Here is a 24,619-nt window from a genome sequence, read left to right as displayed (position 1 = left end):
GAAAGAAGGATAGCTCGAATGAGAGAGAGAGAAAAACCCTGAATGGATGCTTAAGACTGACACTGCTCTCAGCCAATCACAGCATCCGCCTCCCCTCCTCCTCGCATCTGGGCTCTGTGATTGGCCGGCGGGAGCAGAGCTACAGAGAGAGAAAGAGAGAGAGAGAGAGCCACAGGAGAATAAGAAAGAAGAAGAAACTGTCAGATGTGGACGTCTCTGTTCTTCACACCTCTGTCTGTCTGTCTCTCTCTCTCTCTCTCTCTCTCTCGCAGTTTCTCAGTAGCCTCTCTGCCTCGCTCGCCCCTCTCTGAGCTGCTGCAATTCGCTCGCAACTGTTTTGCTTTCTGATTCCTGAGAAGAGAGAGAGAGGGAGAGAGGTTTAATGCGATGGACCTGCTGCCCACCGACTGCTATTACTGCTGCTGCTGCTGTTTACACCGCGGCATCATGGGAGCTGTAGTGTCCTCGGCAGCGCAGGAGGACAGCTGATTAGCCGGGGTATTGTGGGCTATCAGAGTTTGGAGATGTGAGCTGGTGGACGGACAAGGCTCATCAGACTCTCTCTCTTTCTTTCTGTTCTATTTTCTTTTTCTTTTCCTTCCTCTCATCTGCAGTTCATTTCATCTCTCTCACCTACTCCTCCCCCCTTTTACTCTCGCCTCCTCCTAACTTGTACCCGTACGAGGAAAAAGTCAGAATGGGTTGTCGTCTCACTCGGACCAAGGTGAGTAACCTCCTGGCAGGTGCGTTTTGGGCTGGCGGTGGGTTTTTGGTCGTGTCGGGTGAGAGAGAAAGAAAGAGTCAAAGGGTATAATAGATAGATAACGAGACGTGATGGTAAACACGCACCCACATCGCTAACCCAGATACCACGAGTGAACCCGGACAATGGCTGAGGGAGAAGCTCTGATGACTGAAGGCTAAAGGCTGTTATCTGTGTTTGTATGCGTGTGCAGAGAGGATGAGGAGAAAATAAGCCAAAGACACTGAAAGACGGCAATATGAAGTTCTTTTGGAGAGTTTCTGTATAAACTGGATCGACACAAGTTTGGGTACAGAAAGTGAGATGTGAATAAACTGGCTTTCCTATTAATTCCAGGTGTTTTCAAATGACTAAAAGGTTTAACAGAGCCAGAACAGGTGTGAATTGGGACCGCCCCCATGGCTGTAAATTCCCATTTGGTTTTCTTAAAATGATCTCAGAGTTCCTGAAAAATTCTGAGTCGCCTGGATGATCGCGCCACACTACAGCTTTGTGTTATAGCCAATTACCTTTTATTGGTTTCAGCTTTGCTAAAACGGCGAATCTGAAGACCTGAAGAAGTTTGAAAAACAGAGGACTTTAAAAACGATGACGCAGACGCTGACGTTTGGCTTCCTGATTGGGTCTTATCATTCTTTCAAACACGGTTCTACTGACAGAGTTTCAGTATTTGGTATTTTCACAATTTTTTCCACCACCACAAGCCATGTTTCCATCTTATTGTCATGCGAATTTTAAGCAAACTTTTGAAATGTCGCACCAAAGAAATACGCGCGTTTCCATCAGCTGGTCTGGAGCGAATAAGCCGGGCTACGGCGAGCGTAGTTGTGTCGGTAGTCGACGTTACACATGGCTGTAATAAACAAGACGTACGGGTTCTAAACCAGAAACAAAACCAGTCGCGTGAACCTGATGGTCATTGATCTTAGAGAAACAGAGAGAGGTCCTCAGTAATGTGTTTCAAGCGGGCAACTTGCTACCAGCCATGTCTCCGTGCATTATGGGAATATCCGGTGTTATGCTGAGTTCTCCAGATAATGCTTTTAAACGCTATAATATCCTTTGTGGGGTTCATCAATGGTGATATAAATGATTTGAAGTATTTATTTTATGAATGTTTAGAGTCGCTAATATTTTATTGCACTCAGCAGCAGTCACTGAGATTCAGCAACAACATGCGGTGATAACACAGTTTGATCAGCGTGCAGAGCAGAGGATCTGAAAAGGACCTTTAAGAGGTGAATGCATAATTCAGCAGAACAGATGATGAAGGCTACCTGCCCAGATTTGCATCCACCTCTTTTCTTAGCACAAATGAGCGTCACCAGCCACGAGGTGCAGGAAATTCTGGGCAGGCGTGCAGAACTCTGCACAACCGGGCGAGACGCCGACAGCAGAAACAGCTGATCAGACGTGCTGCTTCAGAACTTATTCGAAAAAAGTGATTCCATCTCCCGTTTAGCGCATTAACTCTTTTTCTACAAAAACCACCTCAAGCGAGCGTAAAAACTTTTTTTTTTGCTGAATTAAGGATTTTTTTGCCGTTTCCATCAACCTACTTTCTGATGCGAAAAACATTGATGGAAAGGCGGCGACAGTCGCTCTGAACTCTCGTGTTACATTCAGTAGCAGTTCCACCTCGTCGTTGGTCCATGGTGTGGTTCTTCGTCTGTATGTCTTTCTTCTTTCGCTAAAGACCATCTGCTTCAGGTTTACCCCGGCACGCGCATGCCCAGTGTTCGTGAGCGGCCGCTAGAGGATCACAACTTTGGTGATCCTCTGACTTTTCATCTAGCACCGCCATCAGGTCAATTCTTTTATTGACCCAAAACTTTGGTTTGTGACCAAATACCGGCAACACTAACAGCATTCCCATCAGCCTCAGCCGTATTTAATGTTTAATTCTAATACAGGGTGACAGCATTTGGCTCTAAACGCAACTGTGTAGAAGTACAGACTCAAACAGCTGCTAGCATGGCGGGGGGCTCGTAGTCCGGTTTCTGTTCTATGTACTGCATGGCTGTGAATACTACAATATCAATGAGCCTCAGCTGCAATTTCTGTGGAGAAGAAGCCAGTCAGATTTGTGAATCAGCGACGAAGCAACAGCTATTGCTATAAGTTTTGTTTTTCTACATCTGAAGCGAGGGTCTAAGGATACAAGTTGCATGTTTGTTGTTGGAACAAAATACTGTGGCTAGTTGTTGAAATAATCTGAAATGGAACTGGAGTCTGGAAGGGAACTGATTTGCGGTTGACTTTCAGGTGGGAGACTGTATCCTGCGTTCACTTTTATTTTTTTTTGCACTAATGAAGATCGTACCCTGATTGTAACCATACCGAAGAATCTTAAAAAGTTTGGCCTTCGACTTTGTCAGTGAACGTATCATCAGAGGGTTTGCAGAGCCGTCAAAAATAAGTAGTTTTGGTTTTTACAAAACTCAATTTTCTGCCTACATTTTCTACAAAAAGTTTAGTCATTTTTTAGACAAATGTTATATTTTTTTGTCTGTGGCATATTTGACAGGAAAGCTTTTTATCTGTTAAATTTCCTGCGTTACCGAGGCAGAATATTTTGAGGGAATGTATGTCTTAAATAATCTATTAATTAACCAAATTTATTTTTGACTTTATTGTCAGAAATTTTGTGTTTTTGTTTAAAAAAAAAAGAAAATAAAGGCCATTGTTCTTGCTTTGTTTTAAAAACTCTTTAAAATCAATATGTTGTTGAAACTAATAAATTAAAACTGCACAGCTGATTCTGCAAAAGGACATTTTTCAGTCTGTTGAAGCATCGACCAGCCATGAAGGACTTCCAATGGTGACTAATCTGCAGCAAAGTGAAGAGATCACGCTGAAAAGCAACAGCAGAGAACAAACACAACAACACATTATGAAGAGTGCTCCAGCTTCGCTTCTACAAATTAGTCCGTCACTGGGAGTTTTTCTTGGAAAGTGTTTGTCTTGGTTACTGAGCACTCATCCTCATATTTCTCCGCTTGTTAAAGCGCAAAGCCACATCTCTGTAATTGCTGTTCGTGGGTGTCTGAGATTTCTTCCCTCGTGATGAACAGTGACGAGAGCTTGTAGCTTAGCCATGTTTTCATTTAGCGCCACGTCTCCTGGCTGAACGCCTCGACGATCAAAAGGCTCGGCAGGCTGCGGTCCGACGCATTCTTTAGACATGCAGAGCTGAACAATCTGCGACGACGACAGCAGGACGGATGTTTTCTGGCACATGTTCATCTCTGAATGCTGGAACACAAGATTATAGCGTTCCGCATGTCAGATGAGGTTTCATCCTCAATGCATTGATGCTGTGGTGCACGTAAACAAACTCCTTGTGAGATGACTCTGCAGCACACACTCATTCCAGGAGAGCAGTGGACCTCTGACAGGCCAACACAGTGCAGACAAACAGGCAGAGGAGGGGGATCATAACTCGGTCCGATGGCTGCTGAGGTGACCCGATCTTTGAGATGCAGGAAGACAAGCGTCACATAAACACACAACACAAGACATGAAATGTTCACAGACAGTCAACGTATAACAAATCCCTTTATATAGAGATGAGAGAGAACCAGAGAGAGATTACAGGTTCCCTGCTTCACTTTTACAACATGTGCAAAGATGTTACGGTCCGCCACGGTGCAAACACGGGAAGGAGGGTTAACGCTGAAGAGGTATCGTTCGGGGTTTCTTACACTTACAGTTCAGGTGAGGCAGCCCCAAGCAAAGTAAATCCAGAAACAAAAGTGATAATCAATTCAAATCAGCTTTATTGGCATGAATGTATAACAACAGTATTGCCAAAGCTACATATAAATGACATAGGAAAAATTTATTTCATACATTTCATGCAAAAGAAAAATTCCATTTACAGGAAGTTCCATTGGTGTAAACCGTAAACAAACAAATACACAGCGAAATGCATTCAAATAAGTTTATAAATCTCTTGAAACGGACTGCCACTATGGAAACAAATTGCCACTCACCTCTTTCTTCTTCTTACATACAAAGCCCTTAATGGTCAGGCACCATCTTCTTTGAAAGAACTCCTTTCACCATACTGCCCCACTAGAACACGGCGCTCCCAACATGCAGGGCTACTTGTAGTGCCGAGGGTCTCTAGATGTAGAATGGGAGCCAGAGCTTTTAGCCATCAGGCACCTGTTTGGGTTCGGGAAGCAACATACATTTCTATATTTAAGAGTAAGCTAAAAACTTTTTATTTTTAGTAAAGCTTTTAGTTGGGGATGTTTTTTCTTTATTTTGTGAGAAGGCTTATAGTTAGGGCCACAGTATTTTATGAATTGTTATACATTTAAAATTATTTATTTCTTATTGTTTTACATTTATGTATTTTATTGTCTTTTAATTTATGTATCTCGTTATGTGTTCTCAGCTTTTTTATCCTGTCTTGGAAATTTTTTGCGTCTTTCTGACACTTTAAACAAACCTGACTTGACTTTGCTTTGGTCCCTCGCCAAACGGAGAGCTCTAAGGACTGGGTAGATTTGACCAGAATGAATGAATGAATGAATGAGGAATGAACAGATGCATATCGTTGCCACTATATTATTATTATGGCATTACTACCTGCAGCACCAGCTGTACTCAAGGCTACGTCATATTTGCCAAATGAACATCCTCGTTGTTCCGTGGAGCTGTCAATCAATGTCAAGTACAGGGAGACGCAGCCCACATAGATGATGACGCAGTGAGTCTTTCATGTAAAGTTCTTAAGTGCGCTCGCATAATTGCAATGTTAAACAAACCAAAACTAACCGAACGAGTCAAAACATATCAAAAGATGAACTTTGTTTCGGGACTTGGTGCAGACTTTCAGGCACTTAAATACATCAGGGGGAGGAGATAACGAGACACAGGTGAAACACATTAGGGCAGGTGTGACGGAAGCCAACGAGGCTGTGCAGTGAGCAAACCTCACTCCCCGACCACTTAAGAGACGCACTGCCGTGTTAGTCTGTTTCTCAATGCTTCCTGGCTTCTTGTCTCTGGCTCTCAGCTCCCATTGGTTCCTACTGAAGATGTAAATCTTTACAAGGAAAAAAAAAAAATCCATCACAAATACAGTACGTATAGTAACTTTTCAGCCGGGACGACAGCTGAGGTTTTGTCTCAGAGAGGATCAACAGGGATCTTCCACCACGGCTGGTAAAGCTGAATGTAAATGTTTGAGATGTCTGTTTGGACAGCCGTTGCGAGGGAAACAAGAGTGGAGGACCACACTTGTGAGGCTGGCAGAATGTAAGGCAGCAGGATGATCGTAAAGAGATTGGCAGTTTGACATAAATGCGTGGTGGTGCAGGACTGAGGCCTCTATGTCGCCTCTGGATGTACAGTAGGACACTTTATATCCTCGTATAGCTGCTGGAAAACCTAATTTGACTAAAATAAAGGCGAATGCGACCATGTCAAATCAGATTGCAGCACATACTATTTTAAAACAAGATGGTAATAATTATAACCCACAGAAATCCGAATAAGATTCAAAAAAAGTTTCCTTCTTTTCTAAGCTTCTGAGACAGTGATGGCAAACTTAGATGCATGAAAATAAAGCAACCATTCTAGTTTTTAATAATCAGGGTTTTGTCAAATTGTTTCATGAAAGACTGACACTCTTGTCTTTGTACAAAAGAAACTGTGACTCACTTTCCACTTCATCCAAATCACGTTGCACATTCAATCTATTATCCTTCTGAATACTTCTGAATCTCACAGCCTCAATAGTCAGAGGACGGAGTTCAACCAAAGTTCTTTTGCTTTTTAGAAGCGAGTCGTAACATGAATCTTGTGTTCATGCCAGCGTTGTGTGTTTTTTTAATACGCACGTAATTTTGTTTTCAACAAGATTGTATTCAAACTTGGGTAGAAGCTTATTTTAAATGGTGTTAACATTAAACCAAGTTATTTGTGTAGCTATAGTTCAGCAGACCAGCCTCCCAAAGGACTGAGTAAAGCTCCACAGAAGCGTGATTCTATAAATTATAACAATATAGATTTATTTATCTTATGTCTGTTACAATTTGTTCACAATTTGGTTGTTTATAGTGCAGGCCAGACAGCCTAGATATATACACTCGCTGGCCACCTTGCTAGCACCAGGTCGGACCGCCCTTTGCATTCAGAACTGCCTTAATTCTTCGTTGTTGTGTTGGAAACATTCCTCAGAGACTTTGGTCCATATTGACATGATAGCATCACGCGGTTTCTGCAGATTTGTCGGCCCCACATCAGTGATGTGAATCTCCCGTTCCACCACATCCCAAAGGCGCTCTGAGATGTGGAGGCTGTGGAGGCCGCTGGAGTACAGTGAACTCATTGTCATGTTCAAGAAACCAGTTTGAGGTGATTTGACCTTTGTGACATTTGATTTGACTGGGGACACTGTGGTCATAAAGGGCTGGACATGGTCAGCAGCAACACTCAGGTAGGCTGTCGCTTTTAAACGATGCTCAGTTGGTAAGAAAGGGCCAAGAAAATATCCTCCACACCATTACACCACCACCAGCCTGAAAATACAACGCAACAAATGAATGTGTTAAAGCAGACCTGTTATGCTTTTCCTCATTTTATGACTTATCAATGTTTATGACAATGTTATAATGTTGGATGTTCATGTTAAACATGGCCAAAGCTTCAAATAATGAGGTTAAAGTATTTATAAGAAATTTCTGTGAGCAAAACCTCAGGTTTCCTCCTGTTCTGAAAGCTCTGTTTTCAACGGCTTTTTCTACCAACGGCTCCGTAATACGACACACGGAGCCAGACGGAGCCGCTGTTCCATATATGGTCATTTGCTCCCACAGCAACACTCAGTCAGTCTGTACCGCTCAGCAACAACAACAGCCTGGTAACATGCTTCAGGTCTTGGCCAATCAGAAGACAGTGGGCCTTGAGTGGGGGGGGGCTTAAAGAGACAGGAGCATCTACAGCTTGTTTCAGACAGAGGCTGAAATGAAGGCCTACATGAAGAGCCAGAATAAGACAGAAAATAATTTTTTTGAACTTTGAGTCATGCAAAGCTGCCATACAAGAGTCACAGAACTACAGTATAGGACTGGAAGAGCAGTTTAATAGGTCTCCTTTAAAGGCTTATGAGACACGCTAAACAGCAGAAATACAGCATTCTTGTTACAAAATAATCCATCAGAAGTGGGTGCCTGCTTGAATTCGACTTGCTGGAACAAGCCAGGCTCAAACCCCTGTGTTGGTCGCCAGGACGGCTCCAATCGAATGAATGAGAGGGCTGCGTTTTTTCACACAGGACTAAAGTCGGTTTAAGGGTGTGGAAGTCATGGTGTTAGACCAGCATTTATAGTTCAAAACCGTAACCACAATCTTTCCCTAAGCTTAACAAGTGCATTAGTTGCCTAAACCGGACCTTGAAAATATTGACAATATACACAAGCTTTCCCTAACCTCAACCACACCACATTTCTCAGATATTATTAAAAACATTGTCTCTCATGCTGCATTCCTTTCACCTCGGAAGTTAGAGCTCAGGACTCGGAACGACGTCATATCAGTTAAAAACACAAGGAAATCCGAGTTGGATGCGTTTCAGTTGCCACACAACACGACAAGCCGGACTACAAGATGGACGTGTGGTTGTAGCAACAGCGACCATTGTTGTGGTTAGCGGCCTAGCCAATTTGAATTGATTCATCACTGGATCTGTTTGGTACCATTTTGCTTGAATGTTGAGAGATAGTCTCCTTTTCTGCATCTTTCATGCATCATGAACAGCAGTGGATTTATTTTTACATGCACAGTATAATATCTGATGTCGGCTGCTTACTGTACATTTTGCTAAAAGTCTTTTGTTTGATTTGATGGGGATACTTTTTATTTGATAGTTTGATTTGAAAGAGACCAAATCCAATATATTCTGATCCGGTTTTATAAAAGCTGCAGCATTTGACACTTTTGTTTAATTTTGCATGCCGACTGTGATTTTGTGCTGAGAATGAGGGGTGTCACATTTTGCAGAGTTTTGTACTTCGAGACTCAGTGAAAATTGAGTCAAAGCTTTATATAAAAAAAATAAAAAATACTGAGAGATAAAGAGAGCGAGAGAGACAGATACATGAAGATGGAGAGAGAGAGAGACAGATCAGCCTGCGTTACTGTCAAAGTGCAGCAGAGCGCAACCCACTCCTCCAGGGTTCAGCACATCACTCTCTGCTCTATGTGTATGTGTGTGTATGTATTTGTGTACAAGTTTGTGCATGTGTGACTGCAGGTTTCTACATGTATGAACTGGTGTGTTCATGTATTATGTGTGCACATCTTTCTGCATCTATGTGTGCTTGTTTGTCTGTGTTTGCATGCATGTGTATGTGGCCCCGGGCGGTGCACTGAGACTGTAAAGACTCCAGTACTGGTCCAGGAGTTACAGAGGGCTGCTGCTGCTGCTGCTGCTGTATCCTGACCTACATTGTCCTGCTGTTAAGACCGAGTCTCTTTAACTTCACTGCATCTTAACTTTCACATGTGACGTTATAACACAAACCACCACTATTACAGTTTTCTCATACTCAGCAGACATAATGACAGAGAGCCCTTTAGGGCGCGAGCTGTCCTTTTATGTCCTGAGCTGACAGAATGGTGACGCTCTCTGTTTAGCTCTCGATGTAAACTTACAGCCTCCTCTCAGCATTTTTATGTGAGATATCCACAAAGAGATTCTGTCTCATGATGCTTAAACATATACACGTATACACTGTATGGATAAAAGTATTGTGTTGAGAGGGGCTCTAAATGCTACAGCATCCAATTCTAGAAAATAGTTCTTCCAGCAGTTTGTGTTTTTCCTGTTTCAATATGACGAAGCCCACATGCACAAAGCCAGCTCCAGTGAAGAAATGGTTTTCCCAGTTTGGTGTGGAAGGCACAGAGCCCTGACCTCGACCCTATCCAACACCTTTGGGACGAACTAGAACGGAGATTGTGAGCCACGCCTTCTCTTCCAACATCAGTGTCTGAACTCACAAATGTTCATCTTAAAAGGTCCAGAACGAGATATTTCTATCTACATACAGTGTGGGTCCCCTTACATGGAAGTCGCCATGTTTCTACAGTAGCCCAAAAAGACAAACGGCTCTACAGAGCGCGTACTGTCAAATGGAGGAGCACATGTTTTATTTAGCACAAGAGCCGACAGAGCGCGTTGGCCACCGTAGATTCTCCTGCTCGCTTGCAAAGGGAGGGCTGAGCGGTGATTGAGCCGTTGGTTGCAATTTGTAACCGTCACCACTAGATGCCACTAAAACTTACACACTTGAACCTTTAAACTTTTAAGCACGGACTTGCCCGGTATGGGGGATGACGATCGATTTTTCACGCAAAAAGCAAATGAGTAATCCATGTCTGATCCTAGTATTTTGTCACCCTATTCATGCCACACAGCTCTGTGAAGCTGGAGGATCAGCTAGAATGTCAAACCAACCATTTTTATCTATACCAAACACACCTCAAACACCAAGCATCTAATTATATCACAACATAAATTGCTCTGTAAACACTCTACATGCCTTTAGTTATTGCCTTCCACATATCTCTAATCTCATCCTACACCGCTGTCCAACCACTCTAAAGAAAGCACAACCGCTGACTTACTTTTGCTGTTTTTAGCCCCAAAACAGCTGTTCTTTGTTTGTAAAAATTACGTCGGGCCGCTGTCTTGGTATCGCGCCTCTGATCACTTAAGTTTTGTTTCTCGCCACAAACTGAAGGAGAGAAGAAGTGTTGCTTTGGAACTGACGGTCTTTGTCATCATCTGCTGGCCGAGCCAAAAGAGCAACACAGACATCCCATCCACCAAACAATTCGTCTGCTCAAGACGAAGAGATAGAGCCCATTTACAGCCCTGTAGGCCTGATCTCAAGTTGTGGGCCTGTAAAGCATCGGAGTTCTTTTGGTCATAGAAATGTTTTTATCAATATTTCAGTTTTTTGGAAGCTTTATGTTATTTGGAACGTGGTTGTGTGGAGAGAAATTGTGTTTTGAAGAAAACTCCCAATAAAAGTGAACATTGTATAATAAAACTTGTATAATAACTGTTTTGTATTAGTTTCTTTTCATCAAATTTACAGTTACAGTTGTATTCCAGGTGTATTAGAATATATTCAGGTGCATTATAATCTACAGTATGATGGTTTTTATGGTGATATTTCTATTAAAATATAGATTTTATACCAGCCGAGGGTGAAAATACAGTATATTTTCCTTTATTTCATCTCCATTTTCTCTTTAATAGCAAAATAAATTGGTTCATTTACAGTTGATTCCTTATTATTCCTTAGCTTCTGAGCTATCAAAGGAGACCAGATGCACCAGATTATGCATCTAGGCCTAATGGTTGAGGAGTTATTACCGATTCATTTTGGGTATGTTATTCTAGGCGTTTAGCTGTTAGCTGCAAAAGGGGGACCAACTCCATTTTAATGCCTATTGATTTAGAATGGGATGTCTTAAAAGTAAAGTGTACTTCTGTCCATTTAGTGTATTTCTATCTATATTTATAGATAGATATATTCATATATCAGTATGTGTCATGGAGGGTTATTTCAACTCAGTAGAAGCTCTTTCCACTAATTAAAGCACCTTCAGCCACAATGAGAGGAAATAATCACTGAAATCTATTGCTGGAATAGACACCTCTCTTCTTTCCTGGTCTCCATCATATACATAATGGTTCAATGTTTTATCTTTTTATATAAAAGAGAGTGAATCATTTGCCACGTTATGTAACACAACTGTAGTCAGGCACGCCAAAAAGTTAGAAACCAAAAACCTTGTGCTGGAGGATGAACACCCACTTTGCCACTGTGCATTTATGTTACCTTTAGTCTTCATCAAAAGTACAGATACTATTTGTTTATTATACTGCAGAAGCAGGATAAAATACTGACCTTTGTAAAAAAAAAAATATATATATCTTTAAGAAAACATTAAAATTAATTGATTTCTCTACACCAGTGGAGCCAAATTGCAGCAGTATATAAAAAATACAACTTCTACACTTCTGCTTCCGGTCAAGCATTCCTCGGGGTTTCATTTTTTAACTTGTGCTTTGCGAGTACCGTCCAAACCTTGATATGAAGTGTTCCCTCTCGTCAGGCCAAGACTCATGAACCTTCTCATCACCGACACCGGGAGGAGCTGCACTTTGTGGATGAGTATGGCCAACCGATCACTATGCAGGTGGAGGCAAGGAGGGGGCATGGTCACAGGAGGAGGCGGTCCCATTGTACGACTGAGTGCAGCGCACCGACAGAGAGACACTGGGAGGCCCTGAGAGCTATGGGGCTGATGGATGGAGGGGAAGGCCAGGGAGACGGCTACAGTGCAGGGTAGGTACTATTGAAAGGCTGCGTGATGGGGGGCAAGATCTGGGGTACAGAGTTAGGGGTAAAGGGTTTTGGATCAGTTTGGAACAGGACTGATGTGACAGGAGTTATCCTTGGTAGAGGCACAGAAACAGCGGACATAGCAAGAAGCTTTTGAGATTTTATCAAAGCTTTTCTTTTTTGTGTTATTTGACTGTCAGTATTTTTATGTGAAGGATTATGTAGCTTTCAGTAAATACATGCAAATAAAGAAACCAATGGTTATGCAACTACTACTACAAATTATTATAAAAGACTTAGATTTAGGTGAAGCTTTGAAAATGGGTTGGACACAACGCTAGAGACTGTGGTAACTGGTTTCATACGTGTCATGTTTGCATCTGTTAGATCTGGGGTTATCTAAGTAAAGGGCTAACAGATAGAAGAGTGGAAATGGGATGAAACTTTGGACAATGATAACATTTTGTGAATGGGATAAAGATGTGTCTTTGAATCGGGGATTAGGTCAAATGTGGGTACTGTGGGCTAAATTCCCAGAAATTGGGTAAATAATTAGGAATTAAATATAAAGCTGGGATAGATGCCAAAGGTATGAACTGGGTAAAGACTTGTCTCTTGGGTAAACGGTTGGGAGTGGGGTACAAAATTGGGATTTGTGTAAAAATTTGGGACTTTTGTCAAAGTTTGGGAACAGGGTATAGGATTGTAAATTGGGATAAATGGTCAGGAGTGGGCTAAAACGTTGGGACATGGTTATCATTTTGTGAATGGGATGGAACGTTTGGAACTAGGGTAAAAATTGTGTAATGATGAGAATCTGGGACCAGGGTAAAAGTGTACAAACGGGTTTTGGGGGCAACTTCAGTTTGCAAGGTCGGGCATGATTATATATGGATGAAGACTATAAATATCCATAGAGGAATTTACATATCATTGATCATAACATTTCCAGTCATGGACATCGGAACAATACATACACCTACATGATCTGAAGGTGCACTTTCTGCCTTATAAATTCTACACAGGCCTTACTATGGTCACATGACCGTGCCACCTGACCTATACTCCGCCAGCAGTCGCATGATGATGTCGCCTGATGTCTATCCACCCAATGGCTACCTGTCCAGATCATTAAATGACCAGCACCCAGGAAACAACTACCTGCCCAGCGTCTCCTACAGCTTAGATCACCTGGACAGACTGGACTACCAGGTGATTTCTTGTGCTGTATTCTGATCTCACTGTTTGTGTCTGTTCTCATTCATTTTACAGATTACTACTATACGCTACAGAAATACTCAATTTACATTGTTTTACTATTCCAGGGTCCAGAAATGTTACCATACCAGCCTAACTCAGAGAGCTGTCTGATTGGCTGCTACAACACGGAAGAGGTGGAGCCTAAGGATTTCCCCAGACAGGTAGCTAATTCCAGTGATTTGCATCACTACCATTTTATTTCTCAGTATCAACTCTGCGCCCTCGTTCTGCTCCTCTGCCATTTTTTTAAAGTTAATTTAAGTTATAATTTCATGTGGGTAAATTTAGCATGAATGCTGATTTGGTGCATCCTTGGTACTTGTCTAATAATGGACTTTTAAAAAAGGTCATATTGGGTTTTTTGGGTTTATCTTTTTGTGCATGTAATAGGTTTGCAAAGTTAAAAAGTCCACCCCAAAGGGAGTTCCCATCTCCCACAGAAAACTCTGCTCTGAACTGCCTGAAAACAGCTAGATTGTAGTCCAGCCCTTACTTCCGTAACTTATCTGCATCACTATCTACCACGCGGCATAATGCGTGCCTAGCGGCTAGTGTCGCATACCCTCAACTAAGCTAGTTAAATGTGAAATGAAAAACATTTTAACATCCTGCTCCAGTCCAGGTTATGAAGCAGGTTCGGGTCCATTCTGCCCGTCTTTCGGGATCAGACTTGGGCTTGAACATGTTCGGCTGAACCGAAGCCGAGGTCACCGGCTGAAACGGTTTTGTTTTGGATCACACTACCTTGCTAGTCAGGACCCGCCCTACTCTGCTTCTGATTGGCCAGTAGCCCTTACCTAGGTACTGCACATGTCCAGCTCCCAACAAAGATGCATCACTCGGTAGCTAAAATCATGCATTCAACACGCAATGTGCAGTATAACAAAAGGTGTTTGTTGAAAATGAAACCATGTAAACCTGTTCTGGTACAACCTCTAAATGAAATCATGAACCTGAAAATCAGACCTCTTAAATAAATTAAATTGAAATTCTCTTACTTTGTCTTTAGTCCGACTATCGCCCTCCTTGGCGGTCTGATCGTCTTCTTGGATACCTCCCACTGAGTGAGCTCGACAGTGGGCTGGGATGTGGACCTGACAGCCCTCACCACAGGATGGCTCTCTCCGAGGCCGAGACGGACGCCATGTCGTCGCTGCCAGGTCACACCGCTTCCTCCCAAGGCTCCTCCTCTTCCTCCGAGTCCCTGATCTCCTCTGAACCCAGTGACTCGGGCTTCCACAGCGTCAGCACCGGGGAGCACAGACGACTGCATAAGATTCATGGAAGCCACGCCCACCGACAAACTCACCATCTTCGCTCAGGCCACTCCCCTCGAGAGCAGAGAGGACGCTGGGATTTGGAGTCCATCCCAGAGACGTCTCAGATGACTCACTCCGGAGCACCACAGGCGTCCCGCTGCACTGTGGGTAACAGCACGACCACAACAGTTCACTTCCACAGAGCTGAGAGGAGTCCCACCTTACCTCGCCACCGTTCCCCGCCTTCCCCTTCCATTGGTTAGTAACGCTCTACAAATCATTTCCTAATCTATCCATCTAGTTAGTTGGTTTGGTTTTGAAGCCTCCAGTTTGGCATTGTGCCCGTCGACATCTTGGATTGTGCATTTGTAATTCACATTAACTGTGATATTAATTGGGATGCTAATTTTGGCTAGCGGCAAACAGGGTTAAAACAAATGAAGAAAGAAGAACAGCCAACGTGACTTTAAGTACAAACGAACGCTGAAGACATTTTTAGTCGACCAAAAGACAAAATTACTGACAGAACCCAAAAACAAGTTCATGGATAGTTAAACGTACACAGAGCAGCGGATACGTGAAGCCTCTATCCTGATTGACAGGTCACCATGGTAGCGACCTTTCAATCACAAGGTAGCCCCGCAGTAGAGCCTCTAAATGGGACCATAATTTACTAAATGAACATCATGCTGTGTTGAAGAAGACTTGAAACTAGCGACTGAGACCATAAACTCATCAGGAAAGTGTTTACTGAGGGAATAAATCAGCTGACAAGTAGAAACATTTTCTCATAGCCTCTAATGCAATCAGACTTCTTTTGGCAGCCGATGGAGTCGCCCCCTGCTGGCCGTTAGAGAGAATGCAGGTTTTAATGCTCTTCAGCACTGGCTTCACTTTTCAGATCCCGGAAGTTCCTGCTTGGTCTATACATACTTACAGTATATGATTGTCAGGGAACATACTTAAAGGTTTGCATGTGAGTATCTACTGTATGTTCAAGGCTTGGTTTTGTTAAAAAGTCTGGGATAGGGTTGTCAGCTAGAATATAGCAAGTAAATATAATTCAACAAGTATGGACACACTTCCCTGAATATGGGAAGCTTGACATATCGCTAATCTGAAGATACTTACACTGAGATCCTAGTTGGCGATCACACTAGATCCTAAAAGTGAGGTGCACCATGATGCTTTTGCTCCCTGCAGCCAGAGTTGTCTTGCTGTTAACTAGGCACGCATGATAAGCTAGAAACAGCAGCTAGGTACAGTAAAGCAATCAGAGTTCATCACCAATGTTTAAGCTGTCTGTTTAAAATATCTCCTGCTGGTCAGCAACAAGAGCAACTTGGCTTAACTTTACTTGTTGTTGACGTTTCAGTTTCGCAGACTTGTTGCTGCATGCTTCTGAATTGAAAGCACAGAACATACCGTAGCATAACATTAATCCATTGGACAACTTTGGGACGAACTTGAATGCAGTATTTATTGGCAGAACATTAACCTTTGGCAGTTGTGTGAATTAAGATCCAAGAAGCTACAAGTCCCTTGTTGAGACACTTCCACAGTGTGGGTGAACTGTTCGGTGTCCAACGTCGCAGTTTTTTAGGCATTGAGTGCAGTTTCCCTTTGCAGCAAGAAGTTCTTGTACTAATGCCTAAATGGAGATTTATGCATTTGGAGATGTCAGTACTTGGGACCTGATTACTTCTTTCTTTCTGCAGGTTGTCATACTGAGCCCTGCCAGCGGAGGGCACTGTGGTTGGAACAGCAGCAGGGAGGAGGCAGGATAATAGAGGCTCCGGTGCGAAGTCGAACAATAACAGATCTGAGTGAAGGACAACCCCGCCGCAGGGCCAGTCACCCCAACATGGCGGATCCAAACAGACTCCAGAACAGCCAACCGGGTACAGCCAACAACATGCTGGGGCCGAGGAGCAGGGCCAGTTATCCCAGCAACTCTCATCCCACCAGTCACCTCAGCATAGATAGAACGAGTCTGACCAATCATCAGAGCATACAGAGAAACAGCCAGGGCACAAACCGGAGCAGAGAGGAGGACTCCCTCTCTAAGAGTCCTGGATCTGGCTCGAGCGGAGCGTCAGAATGGCGAGGCGTTCAGACTCTCGGGAATCGCACAGGGAACCCTAAAGGCTCCTCTGTTCCTTTCTACAGCACACTGGGAGCCCCACAACGTCCCCCTCACTCGCCGCCCTCTCCCCGCTCCAGACTGTCCAATCAGAAGTCCGTCAGAAACCAGCTGCTCAGAGCCCGAGCTTACCGATTGGCCAGGGAACGCAGTGAGGTCACAACAGATGAGGAGGTGCGAGGAGAGGGCGGGAGGGAAGGCGAGGAGGAAGGGGAGGACGGCCGATGGGCCGGGCGGTACTGGAGCCGGACCGAGAGGAGACGCCACCTGGCGCTGTCGCGGCAACACAGAGAGAGGAGAGGAGGGGGGGAGGAGCAGGCTGGGGGCCTTCAGGGGTCGCTGTCGTCTCAGACGGTGCTGGAGCTGAGCCACATGAAGCAGAACCGACTGAGGAACAGCAAGCTGCTGGATGATTGGACAACAGTAGAGGAGCTGCTGACTCACGGGACACGAGTGGAGAGCGACAGCCAGCTATGTCCCAGCCCTCTGTTATCGGTTACTACTGTCTGACGGGAAAACCTCTGACACACAATCCCACGGTTGGTTTCAGCTGATTGAGGCGAATTCTCCAATCCAAACTCAGCAAACCTGGGTCCAGATTCATTAAAGGATTACGTGAAGTGAAAATATGTGCACTAAAATGACTAAATCAGAAAGATGAGTTTGAGTTTAACTCAATATTGTGGTGACAGATCATGAATCTACCAATTACATATAAATCACCTTGTATTTAACAGTGTATCCACAGGCTTGTGTGGCAAGAACACACAGAATCCACACACATGACACAAGTCAGTAACTATTGTAGTGGATCTGGAATCTTTTCAAAGGAAGCATTTGTGGAAAGAGATAAAAATATTGAGATGTTTATTAGTAACATCTGCTAAATTCTCTTCAACACACAGCTCCGATCCTCGCCGGAGCAGCTGCCGTATTGCAAATGTTGATAGGCTCTTACTTGTGATGTGTAACCAATCAGACATTGAGCAAGACTACAGAGTGGTGATTACAAAACCCCGGATCAATCCGAACCGTGGGTTTTGTAATCCGTGGCACACGTAGTGAAGCAGCACTGATCACTTTGTGGGGTGCGTACATTTTGTCCTCACCGATAAAATTATATATTTAAACCTGAAAGAGCCCACTCTGCATGTTATCTTCATGTTAGCTTCGCAGCAGCAACTGTAGCGACAGTTTGCTAACGCACACCTTAGCGAACGCTAGTTACATTACATTCGGTGTCATAGTTCATTCTGTGTCATGGTAGTTGTCATTAAAATGGATCTCCCCAGAATCGCTTACTCCTCCTGTAATGGTAGACGCTCACAACGCGTTTTTAATGCCATCATGTTTACTGTCATTCCAAGTCTGTCCAAGTAATCACAGCCTTCGGTGTCACAAAACAATGCTTATTTACTCGGAGGGTTAGATGTTATATAGAAAACCCGCTAGCTAGATGGCTCATTAGCTCATGTAATGACTTACTTAAATCAGGAAGTCTCATTGAGGTCCAGATCTCTTTTTCAAAAAGTGAGACAACCAAAAGCATTCCAGAGATAGCATACTGTATAAGAGCTTGTTTGCTAGCAACAGCGAGAGCCAGAGGGAGTCAAACGCAATCATACAGTTGATGTGAAGGTGGAGATCCAAAATGATGAGCTAAAAGAGGCATAAAGTTGCACAGAGCTGCAGAATATTAGTGTCTGGTGGCCTTTTACGTTGCACATATGCAATATGAAAATGAAATGGATGCTCGAGGACATGAGCAAACAACGAAATTAACCTCAAATGACACAGAGAGCATAATTTGATCTTTAATTGAACTCTAATTTCAAATATACAATTAAATTAGACTTAAACTGCAAAATTAATGAATCTGGATCTCAGTCATGTTATTTATTGTCTGACAGAAAGTTCTGACTTAGGGCCCGTGTCCACCAAAGCGTTTTTTTCTGTTGATTCCAATAGGAGCGCCACGTTTTTCCAAGCTGGTAAAAATGGGAAAAAAGCTGCGCTCGTCACTGTCACTTTTCACCCAGCCGTCCAATCACAGTGCAGGAGGGGCGGGACAAACACGAACCGAGCACATCTGATCTTGAACGAAACGATGCGCCTCCTCGCCTGCAAAATATCATGAACCCATGTCTGTGCTCTCATGTTTCAGCCTTCTCTTCATGCAGAGCAAGGGCCAGAGCAAGCAGGCCTAGTGTACTTTGTGGTGACATTTTTACATTCACTAAAATTAAGTAGGCTACCCTACTTGCAACACATCGCCTCCACGGAAATTATGTGTCATAGCACAGCGTCTCGAAAAAAAAACCTGCGCCTCCAAAAGGCACCCTAGCGCTCCCAGCTAGGCGTTTTCAGAACAGCAGGTGGCGTTTTCAGCTGGACACAGACCCTTACTGTTAATGAGCAAAGTGCTTTGAGTGGTCAGAAGACAATAGATTATACGAGTACAGTCCATTTACCATTTACTTTGAAGTGTCTCTTCAAACAGGTCAAGAACTCCAACGGGAGAACTGAAAAACGTGGCCAAAGCTACTACTGGGGCTCAGGAGAAAAATCACCAACAAGCTATCGGTATAGGTTGAACTGAACATACATCACAGTGTGGAAAATCATAAGCAACCTTGGAAAAACTGATTTAATCTGAACTGACTTTAAACCAACTCTACCGTCTGACAAGAACCTCTAATCCAACACTTGCTGTAGAAACTGAGTTTCTGCAGGTTTGTACAAGTAAGAGGAAACTAAAGAGCTGCATGAGCTTCAGACTCTGCAGCGTTAACAGACTCACAGGGTGGACCTGTTGGATCTTTCACACACCAGACCGCCTGTGACTGGTCTGAAATATCACACCATCGGTTGTGTTGCCTTGTGGAAAAGTGTCTCCATCTCCTTTTCTGGTTTTACTGCCTTTTTTCCGTCTCTGTGCCATAAAATGTTAAGGTCGACTCTGATATTACAAAACTGTTGGGAGGTTCTGCTCGTTTTAAGCTTGTTAGAGGATTTCTGCACCTTTATGATCAAACAGCCTCTAAATCCCCTAAGACACTGTTGTTCTTTTTCAGTCGCCACTTACGCCGTTTTTTCCTGGGTGGTTTACCGTTTGAATCTACCTGCACTCTCACAGCCTTGGAGTGTAAATAAATGAGACGCTTCAGAGAGACAGAAAGTCTCAGCACTGTGTGCCACTGGGTTTCTTCTAGTTGGTTCCTAGTATTCTGCTGCATTTAGTGATGACAGCTGTCTGATGATGATTTACACATCTAGCAAACGATGCTTGGCCTGGTGTGCCGTTTGTCATGAATTAGAAATCACTATTCATTATATTTAAAGGAGTAGTTTGAAATTTCTTGCAGAGAGTTAGATAAGGACATTGATACCACTCTCATGTTTGTATGTTAAATTCAAAGCTACAATACAGCTTGAATCAGTTAGCTTAGCACAACGACTGAAAGCAGGGAGAAAGTTAGCCTAAAGGCTAATATATTCTTCTGGGTCGAATGCACGCCATAGGTACGCTGAAGTCAGACGCGCATCTACACAGAAATGTAACTAGAAGTTGCGGCACTGCAAGAACTGTGACTGGTTAGTTAGGTAGCATCGCATTTCCTCCAAACCCCCAGGAAGTGCTCCAAGCCATTTTCTCATTAACTTACATAGTGAAAGAAGCAACCGTGAAACTGTGGATAATTTTTGTTTAAGAGTCACAACCCCACAAAATGACCCGTTTTAATTTCAAGAATTTTATCTATTTGGTCCGAAAACATTTGGAAAGTCTAGAAGAGCTGCACGATTAGCATTTTACCCACATTCGAGTTAGCGGAGAGCTAAAGGTAGCCAGCTCGACTGGTAGAACCCAATGGACCGCATATATTGGACAGACATAACGTGCTGGACTGGTAGGCAGATTTTATTTACCTTTGAGATGGAGCTATGCTAGCTGTTTCCCACCATTTCCAGACTTTATGCTTAGCTAAGCTAACCAACTGTTGGCTGTAGCTTCCTACTTAAGGCCAATTTATACTTCTGCACCAAGTCTAGTCGTAGGGTATGTGCCATCGTGAGCGTATATACTTTTACAATTACCCAGCCAAAACGCTAGTGGGGTTTCTATGTTCCACTGTGTTGAGTTTCTTCTTCTTCTTCGTTGGTGTAGGCTGCTACAAACAGTGGCGACGGAAACTGAGCAGATCATGTTGGAGTTGGAGTAGATCAATGTTGAGCAGCAGTTACCAAGAGTGAAGTTACCAAAACTCAGAAACATGAGAAGGCGCCGGAGGAGATGGTATGTACGACCCTTGAACCGGTTGAGGCAGATGACGAAGGACAAATCGGAAATGTGTACGAGGAATTGCGAATCTACCAAGTCGACCGATCACAGTTCTTGAAGTCTGAGTCGCCGTGACGTGTCGTTACATTTTTGGGGAGGTGCGCATCAGGCTACCGCGCAGGCTCAACGCAGAAGCATAAATTGGCCTTGAGTTGACAGGTTGTTCTCAGACTTCTCAAGCAAATATCATATTGTTCTAACTTTCTCATTCTATTCCTTACAATTGTTTCAGTTCCTGACATTTGTGAAAACACACTTAACTACCTACAGTATACCACACCTGAAGTGGTAACAGATGAAAGAGACTTGGTACATATCACTATCATACAAATTGGTTACAAAATGAGATATCAGCAGCTACTACAACCAAATGATAGAACTTTTTTCATCTACTAACTTTTATCCAGCCTGTCAGATTCAGTGATGGAATTCTGATCGGTTTATTCTTTCTTTTAAAAAAAATATCAGATCAGATTCTTTTAAAATCAAGTCCGTTACCTTATTCTATGTGTAAAGAGTGAAGGAGTACCGGCTCACAACAACACGAGTTCATCAGTTACCCTTAGTGGTATTATACACTGGGCTGCTCTAAGTATGTATGATGACAGGCACCTTTGAAAGCAGTGGGTGTTTGGATTAATCTGAGAAATGTTCATCAGGGTTAAATGTAATAATGTGTTAAAATGGTGAAACTGTTCAATGCAATTTTGTTAAAAATAAGAAAATGTCACTTTATTTTCGTATTCTGTCAAGTTTGGGGACATGAAATCCTGAGGACAGTTTTCAGGTCATGAAGTTGGACTCGTCAAATGAATATATTTAAGGGTTTCTTTTTCTAAACTATGCTTGTGTGTGTGAGTGTGTGTGTGTGTGTGTGGTCATGCAAGAAAAAGAATATAAAGTTTGATACTAACTTGTCAGTAGTGTTTAGCCAAAGATAGAGTGTAATTTTGGTTTGTGGACAATCTAGGACAGCTATCACTGTACGACGTAAAAGTATATTTTATAACCATATTACTTTTTATATGCTTTATTTTGCCTTGAGTAGATTACTTCTGCTTCTCGCCAACACCCTGCTATGCTAGTGTATGTACGTAGATGTTAGTGTACAAGCAACTGTTAGCATAAACAAGCTTTTTTAGCACAGTCTAAACCTAGCATGCTAACTCCTGATTAGCACAGAACAAGCATTTCAATGATTGCCTGAAGTGTCTATAAGTGTCTAAAGTCATTGTCCTTCATTTTGTCCCCAGACTGGGCTTTTATTTTGACAATCTCAGAGGAAAAGATGCTCTAAAACCACATATATTATCTAATCTGTTAAATTAAACCTGAGTGGATGGAGACAAATAATTATGCTTGTGCAGAATTTGATTGACCAACAAAGATTGACCAAAAAATATGAATAATTTTGTGAAGCATGCAGCGAACTAACTACTTATCTCAGCTAGTTTCAAATGTGCATCTATGTGGTTTGCCAGAACCTGTGAGACCCTGACCTCTTAGAATTATTTAAAAAAGGGAAATAAGTTTTTAGGTAATGTAATAACTGTGATTCTTTAAATATTTCTTTTTTTTCATCTATTTGGCAATTGTTCAATTGTTTAACATTTAGAGGGAATGTGCAATGTGCTTTCTTTTTGAGCGTTAGATAAAAATATGAATATCAATCTCACCTCTGTGTGTAAAGCACAGAGATGGAGTCAGGACATGCTTAGCCTAGCTTAGCATAAAGACTGAAAACAGGGGTAGACAGCTAGCCTGGCTCTGTCCAAAGTTCAGAAATTCTCCTAACAAACTACACATTTTCACTTCCAACTCGTTAAATCTATAGACTCCTGATCAAGACACCTTGGCGTGGTTTTTAACAGCCAGGGTACGCTTTTGGGTTGTTTTTGGACATGTACGGCTCTGCGGTCAAGTTAGCAATAATAAATATGCCACTTCCTGTTAGACTGTAAAACGTCGCAATTTGGTTAGGTTTAGTAAAAGATCATGGTTTGGGTTTAAATAACTACATTACTGACGTGACTTGAAGTAACACTTCTAAGTTAAGTATTGCTACTTGCGTAACTTCACTGAAATTAATCAATGTTGACTTTTCCCTTAGTCATAGTTCAACGCAGTGGGGAAAGCCCTGTAGCATAATTTATGAAGGCAGGTGTAGGATATAAATAGCTGAAGAGTCAGAGTAAAAGGAGGTGGTTGGGGTGGACGCAGGGCCAAAAACCAGACTTTCACCCAGCTGACTGGAGTCTGTTGTTTACTTTACACATCCATTTAGCGTTCATAGATGACAGTAGGGCTTCCACAAGTGTGTTGAACTATGGCATTACAAACTGACACCAAGGGGTCTTGATCATGCGTCCTTATGTGACGACGTGGGAGTGAGAACGCCTCTAAAGCTCACGGATTAACATGCCGTACCTCGTTTATTTAATCCATCCGCAAACAGACATGCAAAAATGATAATTTGTAGTTGTAAGGGGGAAGTATTTTTTGAATGACAGTGAATCCATTACCTATATAGCGCAAGTTGCCAGATAAAGTCAGTGAGCATAGGTTTTGGTTTTGGTGCATGCACGATGGTACCATTGTTGAAGAAAATATTGTGAGCCAGGTTCAGGTGTGAAGAAGTTTTGGAGAATGATAAAGACTTAACATAGCATTGTTAAGGAGACACAGTGCCAGCAGACAACATGTGAACACGTCAAATGCCAATGCCAAATCTGAAGGATAACGTCTTTCGGTCCCTTTTATGTTTCTGTCTTCACCCTAGTGCCTGGAGGTTTCTCTATAAGGTCATCTTTAGCTGGCTTTAACCTAGAACAACAAATCTGTCTGATCTGATGTTTAGACTCCAATGCTTCATCACATTGGAATCTGTTACTATCCATGAGTTGTACTCTAATCTGTGGAGCCAGTGAGTTCTTGTAAACATTCTTGCAGGACTCAACCTTGTAAGATTCCCAGAGAACACTGAGGCCCCATCCACACTACTGCGTTTCAGAATTAAAACAGAGACCTTTAGCTACGTTTGCACCTCCCGTCCAGACTACAACGACGAAAACGAGGACCTAAAACGGAGAAGTTTGGAAACGCTGCCGACCCCGTTCTGCATTTCAACTCTGGAGGGCGTTTTAGTGAATACAGGCCAAAATAGAGGAGAAACGATGACGCAACCGCTCACGCTCGGCTCTCTGATTGGGTCTTGCAAAGCAGAGACATGATGCTGCTGACCGGGTTTTTGACATCATATTTTTATTAAAATATTCTGTACCGTGCAAATAACACTCATCTGCCTACACTTGTACTGTGCATGTCGCCGTTTACCAGTGCAACTGAACGGGTCCCAGCCGTTCAACTCCAAAAGGCAGCGGAAACACTTGTGTGGACAGATCGTATTCGTTTTAATTCTCCGTTTGTAAACTAAAACGGAGTAGTGTGGATGGGGTCTGATACCTGCTAGCCTGACGC

General features: G+C 42.9%; 1 protein-coding gene across 1 annotated transcript; it reads left to right on the top strand.

Annotated features, from left to right (window-relative positions):
* Positions 1 to 214: 214 nt before the first annotated feature.
* On the top strand, positions 215 to 24,155 carry LOC119904909. The gene is made up of 6 exons (XM_038721532.1): positions 215 to 724; positions 11,912 to 12,144; positions 13,167 to 13,353; positions 13,467 to 13,562; positions 14,411 to 14,918; positions 16,379 to 24,155. The coding sequence occupies exons 1-6, from the start codon at positions 698 to 700 to the stop codon at positions 17,311 to 17,313; spliced, it is 1,986 nt and encodes a 661-aa protein (XP_038577460.1). The 5' UTR covers positions 215 to 697; the 3' UTR covers positions 17,314 to 24,155.
* Positions 24,156 to 24,619: the final 464 nt, after the last annotated feature.

The sequence above is a fragment of the Micropterus salmoides genome, unplaced genomic scaffold (genome assembly GCF_014851395.1).
Source record: "Micropterus salmoides isolate LMB-PRFRI ecotype aquatic unplaced genomic scaffold, ASM1485139v1 Ms_hic_scaffold_16, whole genome shotgun sequence".
Taxonomy (NCBI): Eukaryota; Metazoa; Chordata; class Actinopteri; order Centrarchiformes; family Centrarchidae; genus Micropterus; species Micropterus salmoides.
This window is presented reverse-complemented; position numbering and strand designations above follow the sequence as displayed.